This window comes from Buteo buteo, chromosome 2 (assembly GCF_964188355.1).
Source record: "Buteo buteo chromosome 2, bButBut1.hap1.1, whole genome shotgun sequence".
NCBI lineage: Eukaryota > Metazoa > Chordata > Aves > Accipitriformes > Accipitridae > Buteo > Buteo buteo.
In genome coordinates this window covers 79448213-79460120 of record NC_134172.1, presented here as the reverse complement: position 1 = coordinate 79460120, position 11908 = coordinate 79448213, and the positions used below count along the sequence as shown (strand labels likewise).

At 52.5% G+C, this 11908-nt stretch overlaps 1 protein-coding gene across 1 annotated transcript; it reads left to right on the top strand.

Annotated features, from left to right (window-relative positions):
* The first annotated feature begins 3298 nt into the window (after positions 1–3298).
* BPIFB2 (BPI fold containing family B member 2) lies at positions 3299–8718 on the top strand. Its single transcript, XM_075042292.1, has 15 exons — positions 3299–3407; positions 3675–3774; positions 4109–4213; positions 4363–4500; positions 4943–4988; positions 5269–5329; positions 5583–5674; positions 5796–5972; positions 6335–6376; positions 6502–6666; positions 6965–7032; positions 7719–7764; positions 8126–8189; positions 8290–8366; positions 8650–8718. The coding sequence occupies exons 1-15, from the start codon at positions 3299–3301 to the stop codon at positions 8716–8718; spliced, it is 1359 nt and encodes a 452-aa protein (XP_074898393.1).
* Positions 8719–11908: the final 3190 nt, after the last annotated feature.

Below are 11908 nucleotides of genomic sequence, written 5' to 3'. Positions count from 1 at the left end.
TTCTGACATCCGCCAATACAAATAATTTCACTAATAAATTTGGAAGTCCAGGTAAGCCCTCAAGCCTCGGGTACCAGGCAAGTGCTCCCAGCAGGCTGAAAGCAGTGCTCTTGCTCAACGCCCAGGAAGAGCCAACAGAGACTTGCACATCAACTCTGAATGAAAAACCTGATCTGTTTAATTACATGGTACAGGCAGAAGTGGGGGCGAGAAGAAATCTAAGACGTGTAATGGTAAATTCTGCTTTTGGAGACACCCGTGTAGCTGTGACTCTCAGGATGAGTGGCACTCTCTCCCCAAAGGTGCATGAAGCTTGTGCAAACACTGGGGGAGGACATGAGATCAGCTGGTGGATAACCCAGTGAAAATTGCGATAATCTCAGTAATATTCTTACCGAGTTCAGCCAGGTTGGAGTGAGGCTGAGAAGAATCGTCATCTGCTCAGAGAATGGGCTTCTCTGCCCCAACCCCATCCCTGTCCCACCGCGGGAGAGCCATGCGTCCCACCAGACAGCAGACAGGCTGCACGAAGCTTTCCTCCGGGCTGGCCACGCTGCCGCTCTCGCTGTGGCTGCCCACGCACCAGCCCTGCCTGAGCTGGGGCTAGTGGCCACCTCGGTGTCCTCACCCGTCCCCTCCCGGGTACCCTACCCAGCAGGACCCAGCTCTGGGAGTTCACCCTGACAGGATCCTGCAGCACCAAGTAATTGATTTCTTCTCTTCATTTCTGTATAAAACGTGTCATGAGGTTTAATCTGCCATCACCTCCCTCTCAGTGATGTACTCGGTGCCTCTCTGCTAAGCCCAGACAGGGAGATTTACATCTTATCTAACAGGAGTGCAAGATTTATAGATAACTCCCAATAAGGAACGCATCATGCCAGAAAGACACTTTTGTGCTAGTAACTTGATCAGTCATTATGCTATAAGTTGACATCTAATTAAGCCTCCACAGGGATCATTGGGTCCAGAACAGCTCTTCAGGAGGAGAAAATCTACCTCTAAGCACCACGGTGTCATCTCGTGCTGGCAGCTTATCCCCAGACCCTTGCACTGCTGTAAATGATAATAACAGTCCACAGATAAATCTCCAGTACTGCTTTGAGAAGCGCTGCCGATATTGCCTGTGCTGGAGCAAGGTATAGCAGGGGCAAATTTCCTACTGCTGCTCTAAAACACAGCAAGGACTTATTTCTCAGAGACTTTTCTAGGTTGTGTCCCTGTCCCTACCAAAGTCACATGCCAGAAAATGCCTCCCATGGCTCCAGGGGACTTGTCTGCAGGTTACAACCTTCTCAATGGATTTACTTCTCTGAACACATTTCTTGCCTCTAAATGGGCTGCATACATCAGCGTAGAAGTGTAAATCCTGCTCTCCCTCAGCAGGCTGCTAGGCGTATATCTTCATATTTCCTCTTGACACTGCTATCTGGATGCCTTCAATGGAAATGCACAACGTGGCTGAAAGTCTGCTGTTCTTGGCACTTCTCTGTCACGCTGAGAAGAAAAGCAACACAGCGCTGGTGAGAGCCAAAGGCTTTGAACATGTCAAGATGCACCTGGAACCAGCGCCCAATAACTCACTTCACCAATGCACAAAGGACAATGGTTGCCTCCCCGGGCAGCAGGTGTTTCAACAAGCGCTGAACACCTTATCCCATTGCCAAGGGACTCAGACAGAAATGGGCAATGCAACCCTCTCTGGAAGACTGGTCATGCCTCAAAGCCTGGATCACAAATATCGGGGGGGGAAGTCAGAACACGAAGCACAAAGGAGAGCTGGGTGAGACCATGGAGGATGCGCTTACATGGCATTTGCAGGTAGTCCACGCTCTGTCCTCTGGGCCAAAAGGAAGCCAGGACAACACGATGGACCCCAAGCACAGGAAGGAGAGGGACTCCGAGTTCCTTCCATGAACACTTTCACTGCTTGTAGGGACATTACCAAAGAGGATGGACACCACCCACCATTTTTTCTACCAGTTGTAATAAATATTGCCAGTGGCTTTTGATTGGGAATGGGTTAAAGGGAGGAAGGAATTATTGCATGTGGGCCATTCCAGAGGTTAGAGGAGATAACTTTAAAAAAAAAAAATGATCTTCTGTCTTGTGTAAAAGTTACTGAACCCAACTGAAACACTCCTGTTGCCTTCAACAGACTCACCCAGGCCTGATGGAAATGGAGGGCATCCTTGATGAATTGCCAAGACCTCCTTCAGCGCAATACGTGCAGGTCTCATCCCTTCTAGTCTGAGCTGCCCAGCCGGGAGAGCGACACAAACCAAAGCAGCTTCTTGCTGGTGTGGACATGCCGGCGGCTGTCCCTGCGGTGTTCAGAAGAAAGCATGGCTGCTTAGCAAAGAAACCGATGTTCGCTTTCCAACAATGTTGGATTTCTTGGCACCCTCCACCCAGAGACCTTTCTTTGTGCTCCTCAGTAACACCACGATGAAGGCAAGCTGCCCCAGCACCTGCTGTTCAATATTTCACCTCGCTAGGTCAACAGCGAATGTAATCAAGTATATGGGGAAACAATTAAAATGGTATATAAAACAAAGTGTCCACACAATGTCCTGGTTTCCAGCACTCTTTGCCAACTTCTGTCCCATCAGCTTTGGTTGTGAGGATATATAAAGCCAGCACAAATCCTTGGTGGGGCCACAGCAAGACACGGACTGAGTTAGAAGAATGGGAAGACTGGCCAGGAAAGGTAAAGATGCATTTGCAAACTAAATAGCTTGATATAGGCACTGCTTGTACTTACTTTGGTGTGTCTCTGTAAGGGTCAGCTCTCATCAGAAGTCCACCCTCTGCAAAATCTGATATAAATCTGTATGTTTTCTGCAGGTTAAACTTTCTGAATTACTTGTTTTCTAATATTGTAAGAGCATTACAAACATTATAAGTAATTTCCCAATGGTTTTCAGAGAGGTAGATAACACTTTCACCTTTTTATTTTATTTCAGCCTCCTCCATAACTTCTGTTTCCTCCTCAGTTAATTTTAGCTCCTGTTTATTTGCTAGTTTTGTACCAGTTGTAGGCCATTATGTGCTCTTCAGCAGGCATAATACGGCTGCAAGCACCACTCTAGCTTACAGACTGGCAGGGGGGGTTTCAAGGCTGAGCCTCCTTAGTTAGTGCTTTTAAATGCCCAGGCACCACACGAGAGCTATGCGTTGTTATTGCACGAAAGCTGCCAAACTCGGGACCACAAGCCCGACCCAGGAGCGGATCTGCGGCTCCGTGGCCGGGATCTGACCGGGCTGCTGCGGGTGCCCTCCTCTTCCAGGCATCGGCATGGCGAAGCTCCTCACCCTGAGCATCCTCCTGAGCCTCCTGGTCCTCGCTCACACCACCAGGTCGCCCGACTGCGGGGGCATCCTCACCCCGTCAGGACTGAGCTATGGTAAGTCTGGACCCCGTACCATCCCCGCCGTCAGCAGGGAGGGGAGGCAGCAGCATCTTTCAGTCTGGTGACAAAATACCAAACACTGTCACCAGAAACTTACGCCATTAATCAGCTCGCTTTCATCATCCCCTTTCTACAGCTAGTAACAGGGGTAGTTAGTAAGGGATAGAAGGGTGTCACCTGGGTGGATTTCAGTCTGTCCATCTCTGTGCATCAGACCACAGGCTCCAGAGAGTCTCATAAAACATCTGCCTTATTTTACAGTTGCTCAAGTTTCAAAGCCACACGCGGAGACAATCCTCAGGCAGGACCTAATGGCCTCGACAGTCCCAGACCTGTTTCTCGGCTCCCCAAAATCCAGCGGGTGAGTCTGCAGCTCTGCCTTGCCCAGGCTTTGCCACCGTGCCACCGGTTCATGCTGCCGTTTAGCCGGAGTGCTTTGAATATCATCACAAAAGGCATTTTGCCAGCAAAATCCTCCTGGAGACAACACAGCTGTTTGCCAGAGCGGTTTAGAAATGAGCTCCTGGCTCCTCTGTTGGGGTCTAAGGGCAGCGGCCCCGGTGCCACCCTCGGGGCACCGATTCATCCGTGCACGGTGCAGATCTCACGGACTTTGGGGGTTTGCCCACTGTGAGAGCAGCCAGGGATTGCACATCAGTCTGTGCTGGTCTTCACCTTCATTTCTGCTCCAGCAGGAACCCAATTAACTCCGTCAAAGTCACCGAGCTGTCCCTGTCACTCATCCCCCACACCGGGCTGCGGCTGACCATCGATGTGGACCTTGGCATCACGCCCGCCCCGTGAGTGCCACGGCCGCGGGGCTGGAAGCAGCCCAAGCTCCCACCCGGAGCGATGGGGCCGCATCCAGCACCTGCCGTCTGCCTGTGGGAGCAGGGGGGGCTGGGGCAGCCCCCACACTCCAGCCTCTGTCTCTCCTCCCCTGGCACAGCTCGACCACCAAGGTGATGAGACTGTCCATCCTGGCGGACCTCCACGTGGAAATGAACCCCGAAGGGAACCTGGAGCTGGTGACCTCTGCCTGCAAACCCACCATAGAGGAGATGCAGAGCACCGAGGAGACAGAAAGGTCAACCCCACCGTTTTCCTTGTTATAGGATCTGGGTAATGGGGGAAAAGAAGAAACTGAGGCACAAGCGTTTCTAGGCAGGAAGGTGGTATGATTAAAATCTGCTCGCTGCCCTAAAAGCTCACAAAGGTTAACACAAAAACTTTATCTTCACGGGAGGAACTTTGTTCAGCTTGCAGGGTTGGTTTTCCCTGATTTTAAAAGAGTTTCATTCTCTCATAAGGGAGCAGATATTTTAGTGTAGCAGGAACATTTTTATTGCAAGTCCAACGGCAATTCTTCAGTGTTTTAGGATTCTGAATTGTAATCATAGCTTAATAGATGATAGAAAGTAACGGTAATACTGTCTCTGGATGCTTTTTGTGTCAGATAAAAGATGCTCACCTACCCTTGGCTGAGCTGGTTCTCCTCTAACTTCTTCCATTCTGTTGTTTTCATCCAGCAAGTCCTCTAGTTCAGATGCAGACAAGGAGATTAACATTGATAAGGTAAGATAAAGTTTATAAAGGCATGAGACAGAAGACAAAGTTGTATAGTTGTGTAAGAATTGGAGCACTTTAAATCAGCCTGGTGCTTTGCCAGGTCCCCCCCACAGCCCTGCACGTGGGCCAAGGAGCAGCAGCCCCGTGGCCACCCAACGTGGGTGTCTCCTGGCTGCGGCATGGCTGGCCGGTGGGGACACCTGCGTCGAGGCATTCGGGGGATGCCCGATGCCAGCAGACCCCCGTGTTCCTCTACTGCCTCTCTTCTTTGTTCTTTATTCCATAGATTTGCCTGGAAGTCTCCAAATTGCTGCTTTTGCCAAATGAACAGCTGATATCTCTGACAGGTAAGCATTTGGCTTTTAGTCCCCTTTCAGACTAAGGGCTTTGGGGCTCATTTTGGAGCAGATCACGAGATAGGATGGGGTCCCACCCAGCAGCAGAAACCCAGCAGCATCAGCTCCACCACCGTCATCTCCACAGGGACCTGTTCCCCTCCCTCTTTCCCTCTTTACTCTGGGAAACCCAGACTCTCCCCAGCCCCAACCTGCCGTCACTGCTCCCCTCCTCTTTCTGAGCATCCCTCTGCTCGGTTTGCAGCTCAGTTCCCCATCACGCCAAGCTGCCAGGTCCAGTACCTGCCCCTGGCTGCACCCGTGTTCTCCGAGCAGGGAATCACCATATCCTTACAAGTAAGTCCTCCCTTGCCAGCACTCACAGCCCAGCTCCAGGCTTTGGGAGAGCTGCTTCCTCCCAGTGCTACGTACCCAAAGACGCCTCAAACTCTTTTTCTCCTTGTCCGTGTCCCCGCAGACGACTTTCCAGGTGGCGGGGATGGCAATCCCCCTGCCAGTCAGTCCCGCGCCATTCAGCATACCTGAGCTGGTGAGCTCCAGCCCTTCCCACCTCACCCTGGCTTTCTCTGAGCACTTCTACACCAGCTTCTTCTTCGCCCTGGAAACAGCTGGAGCCTTCAACATGACCATCCCGGTGAGTAGAGCAAGCAAGCAAGGAAGGAGTAGAAAATATGCATTTGGAGGGACAGCTCTGCCCCACAAATGGTTTGGAGGAGCCATGTGCCCTGCAAAGAAATGAGACTGTGTCCCCGAGCACCCGTGGGAGTCGCAGCCCCTCGCCGCCAGCCTCCCAAAAATGCTGCTGGTCTAGTGATGCATGGAGAATTTGCCACAAAAAGTAACCAGAACGCTGCTCCTGGCACCTGCTGGTGTGCAGGAAGGCTCCTGCACAGATCTGTGCATGGCACAGCGCTCACCACAGGGTCCACGCAGCCGTGCTGGGCACGAGCCCCAGGCAGCCGTCAGTCAGATCACAACCTGTGTTTTGTCTTTCAGAGCCCACTGACCACCGCCACCATAGCACAGAAGATTACTCAGGTTCGTTGCTGTCACTCCGAGAGGCACGGCCCCAACTCGGGCAGTGCCCCCCAGCCGCCTGCCCACCCCCCCGAGGGTGCAGGGGATGGCAACCCTGCCCAGAAATAACCCCCCTCCCTCGGCAGATGGGCTCCCTCTTCCAGGAGGACCTACCGGTGATACTGCGAGCTGTGCTGAGGAGCTCACCTCGGGTGGTGCTGGAGGAAGGCAAGGCAGCCCTGAAGCTCTTCCTCACCATCCACGTCGGGGCGGGATCACCGGCTTTCCAGATCTTCCTGAGCGTGAACGCGGTGAGCGTGCCCCGTAAGCGTGCCGAGCGTGTTTTGCGAATGTGCTCTGCGAGCACGGGGAGCGTGCCCAAGCTGCACATGGGCAATGCCCTTTGCTCCGAGACCCGGCCGGATTGCAGCCATTGCAAGGGGCTGATTTAGCCTTTACCTGTCGCAGCGCTCCTGGTCCCGAGCAGCGTTTGCCTCTGCTGCATAGAGCAGGTGGCAGCACATGGATGGGTTCATTGCATCCCACTATTCAAACCTGAAACGGGACCGTTTGCTCACTCTGATCCTGCCCTCTCTTTTCCCCTTGCAGGATATATCTACAGGACTCCTCCTTAGCATCACCGACACAAGGATGACAATCTCCACGGCGGTGATAGAGTAATGAACCCGCCATGCTCTGTGCCCTCGAAGGGGATGCGTCCCAGTCATAGCAGGGAAAAGAGAGGCAAAGCGGTCTGGGGAATTTCTTAGCTTTTAGGGTTTGGGCACTGCAGAGGTAGCTCTGTCCTGAGGGAAACAGTGAGACTCCGGTGACGTGGTTAGAGAGAAAGTGGAAATTGCACCCGTCCACCCTCTGCATTCAGCACAGCCGTACGCAGGCGACCGGCACCAACACTGACCGTCTCTGCCTGTTCCTGCCGCACCATCGGCACTGCTGCTGGGGAAAGCACACGCTCAACCGCCCCACCTGCAAACACAGCCTGCAGCTGGGGGGGCTGCGGTGTGCCCGGCCACGGCAGCGCCTGCGGCTGCCCATCGCCGCAGACCCTGGCCCCGCAGCATCCCGCACCCCAGCCCACTCACCCCAGCGCAGCCTGCCCGCTTCAGCAGGGCCCCAAGAAAGCTGTTCAGTCTGGGTCCTGGGGGCCAAAACATTCTCCAGCCCTTGCTGCTGTGCCTGGAGGGGGGAAATTAAGGCTCCAGCCACCTGCTCAGATGTGCCCAGGCATCAGGTTCACTGCTGGCTTGGCCCTGGACTCAGCCGTGCTGTTTGGGGGAATGTGAAAGTCACTGCTTATTACAACTTATTACAAGCAGCCCCTATGCTGCTCTTTGTTTTCCAGGGATATTGAGCTCAGCCTGGCTGCCTCCGACGTGGGTCCCGTGCCGGTAGGTGCCCCCAGTCACACACCCCATGGGTGACTGACCATCAGCCGCATCCCCTCCTTGCACCGTGCTGCTGTGACTTGCTGAACGCCACAGCCCCTGCCTTAGCACCGTCCTCTAACAGCCTGGTCACCCTCAGTGGTACCAGCCAGCTTAGACTGCCCCAAACCACCCTGGGCAGCAGTTATCAGAAGGGAAATATTTACTTTGGGTGCTTGCCGCACCCTGCAGAAGGGAGATGCAGGTCCGTGTGGGACTAGGAGAGGTGCAATGAGCATCAGGACCTCTCTCTTGCTGGTCCCTGCCCCTCTCCTGCTTTAGAGTCACGCCATAAGCGAGCTGACCGTGGATTTCCCTTTGGCAGGCTGCCTTACTGGAGGAGTTGTTTTTGCCCACAATCCGTGAGGAGGTACCGGCTCAGATGAACGGTGAGGAGCCGGCAGTTTTGCAGGGGTGCTGCCGCACTGGGTGCACAGCAAGGACAAAGGCAGCACCCAGTTGGCAAATTTCCCTCTTTTTTTTTCCTAGTGGTCCTGAGCGAAGGCATATTCCTGCCCCACGTCTCCAGTTTTACCTACACTGACGTCAGCGTCGTGATTCACAAGGTAAGAAATAAGACATTTAAATTGCTCCCTGCTATGTTTGATTTAAAGGGAACCCAGGAGCAATGCTTACCTCCTGGCTCCAGAATAAATCAGAGCCTGCTCCTCTAGCCCTGTTAACCCGCAGAACCAAGTTTCATCGCTTTAAATAGGCATAGTTCCTCTCTAGCCCCACTGACACGAGCAGTAGATGTGTTGGAGGGGACACTGGCCAGCGGAGAGCCCCGGGCAGGCTGACATGAGCCACGATGGCACTTTGCTCAGCCTTCGTTCCTCCCCCGCTTAGGACTACGTCTTGGTGCCCTGCAACCTCAAGCTACAGGCAAGGACTGGAGAGCAGACCACCGCGGGCTGAAGTCTGGTGTCAGGAGTAAAGCAGCAGCAAAATTGTTCTGTTGACTTAAGTCATGCTTTGTGTTTTGTCACTGCCTGAAATGCTGAAAATCTTCTTTCTTGCCCTACTAAAACAACACTTTCTCAGATTTAGGTTAACAGCATCATTGCACCAGTGGCTTTCTCTTCCAGTCCTGCTCTTGGTATTTTTGTTGCACAAAGAGGGTGGAGTGTAACAATGTTCCATACTTTAATTAAACATTTCTCTTTCACACTGCATTTTCTGGTATGACTATTGACTTTTTTTCCCCTCAACAATTTGTACCCAAAGACAGATGAATTTTGTCTTGCTAAGAACCGGTACCAGTACAGCTGTTCAGACCTTACATTTAATTAAGGGAGCATGAAAATTCCACTAATTTATAAGGATGCGAAGCAGCCCCATGCCTCTCAGCTGCAGAATGACATGGCCCCTATCAACAAGAGATCTTTCATCTGCTTTTCCTCCATTTCTCGTGTTACTATGGGAACATTATGGCTGGTGGTTTTCCCTGGGTCAGAAAGAAGGGGAAAAGAAAAAAAAAAAAAAAAAAAAGCAGTGTGCACAATGGTTTCTAATTTTAGACTTGAAGGCAGTTATATTTTCAAAACTGTACTTCTGATAAAGCTCATCACAGAGAAAATGCTGATTGAAACGTGACTGCACACGTACAGACAGTGCCGCACACCGGCTCGGCACATGCCCGCCCAAGGGCACCAACGGCTGCATTTGTCGATATTGAACGCTCTCTCCTACTGACCAAACGCGCCTCTGCCCTCGAGAGCTTGTTCAGGAAACTACAAGGCGGGGGGGAAAAACCCACAACAGACTTGAGTGTCCAAAATGGAAGGGTGGGCTGGTAACAGAGCTCCGAAAGCCGCTCGAGTCGCTCCATCGCTGGGTGCTGTTGGCAGATGCCTCCGGACAGGGGAGGGCATCGCTGCGCTGATGCCCAAGAAAAGCACCCTTACTGCTGACTCTGCAGCTCTCGTGAGCTCTGCAATGGTGAGGCCCATGAAACCATATTAATTATATATACATCTGCTTTCATTTGCAACGGCTATACGCATCGTTTCTAGCCTCTAGAGCTGCTGAAAAGCACTTCAAAACCTCATATTTCAGAGACTCAGAAAAAGGAGAGCAAACAAAACAAGCCAGGTTGATTTATTATAAGGAGTAAAAAACCCTGAAGGTTTATATGCCCAGCTCAGGGACCTGACTAATGGTTTTAATGCCCAAAGTTGGCAATAGCGGGAACTGCTCCTAATAAAAGTTTCCTGGTAGCACTGCAACCATTATTCTTTGACTAATATATCTTAAACCAGTTTTCCAAAAGGAATAAGCTACAGTAGTAAAAAGATGTATTTATCCACCAGTGGATATTCTGGCTTTAGATTTTAGAGCGTGGCTCTGCATCTCCAGCACAGGGTTGGGGTGACGGGAGCTGCACACCCCGACTCCCAGCCGCCCACGTCCTACCTAGGACCAGCCGCAGGCTCGGAGGCAGAGCTGGCTTACGCTGGAGAACTGGGGTCTTCTGCTGCTCCCTCCTGTCACCCGATTTACTGAGCCCCCCCAGCACAGCTACATCCACAGGAGACAGCCAGTGTTGTCCCCAGCAGTCATTTTGGATTCACCTGGAAAAAGAAATGCTGAAAAAAGTGTTTGTATTAGTGTCCTTGGCATAAAGAAAATCCATCGTTTTCCTTGGCAGTATCCCAGGGTCCCACAGGAAGAGCCGCCTGGTGAGACACGGCTTCCCTTGCTGGAGGCACATGGGGCAGGACGTGACAGCCGGACGGTTCAAACGCTGGAGAGAAAGAGATGAGCCCCTTCCCCAGCCCCTGTGAAGCAGCAGAGGGATGAAGCTTTACCAGGACATTGCTGGAACAAGGGCTGGAGAGCCCGAAGTCCCACACACAGCCCAGGTAGAGCAGCCAGCCCATCACATCCCACTCCTGCTGCTCACCCATAAAAAGACTTTCTAGCATGTCAGGGTGCTGGCATGCTGGAAAATGACTATTTAGTGGTTTTTCCACTGCGGGCAGGATTGTCCCAGTTCTTATGAATTCTGATTTACAGTTTGCTGCTCTGGATTTACTCCTGAGCCCACCAGCAATTCAAAGCACTAGATTTACAAGTTACAGAAGTAACAAGTTACACCAAGGAGATGCTGCCTTTTCCTTTTGAAAAGGTTCCTCTGCTCCTTCCTGCCCAGCCCTGTGCAATAAACGGCATGACGGAGGCCAGGCCCCGGGAGGAAAAGCCGTTTCCATATGCACAAGAAGACTTTTCCACTTTTCCGCCATCCCAGGCTCGCACAGCCCCTGCCCTGGCTCTGCAAGACCATGAGCTCCCCAGTTACACACCTCCCGCTGTCTTTTCTTTCTCAAGTCAAACAGACCCCTGGGACAGTGACTGATCACAGATTACTCTGTAGCATGCCAGCAAAATTAATCCCCTCCAGCAAACCAGAATGCACACAGAAGTGCTGGCCAAAAGAGTGCACAAAAAAGGTGCTAAACTTTACTTACTGTACAGAAGGTGTTTGCTCAGGAACCAGAACAAAACCTTGTACAAACAAAGCCTGTTATGCCAACCTGCGGGCAAAAAGGATGGATGGAGAAGCCAAGCCCAATCAGTCCAGTAACCCCGAGGTGGCACAAAGCAAGCTGCAAGCGCTCCGGCTGTGCGGCTGCCAGCGCAGGTCAGCGGGGCTGCTCATCCTGCCCCACGGGGAACGGGGTCACACAGCCCCCCGAAACCCCGCTCCACCAGCACCGCGGGCGTACCGGCATCAGAGAGCACGAGCAGCAGGGGTTGAAGCTCCCAGCTCATGAGCACGGTCCAACAGTCCACGGCGTTCCCTCTTGTTCACTCCACGCTTCGCAGAAACTCCTCACCCGTGTGGTTTAGCTGGTGCCAGGGCCAGCCGCAGCACGCTGCTTGAGCGGGGAGTCCCATCACCACACAGGAGCATCATTTCTGCCTGGGGACAGGGCGAGATCCATGTTACCAGCAGTTGAGTGGCCTTTGGAGAGCATGGTCCCACTGGCACCATCAGCCTGCATAGGGCTGGGAACCAAAGGAGCCATTCAGACTCGCCAAAACACTGGTCTTTGGCGTTACCGTGTACTTCAACCCACCCAAAGCCCCTCGTCTGTGACACAAG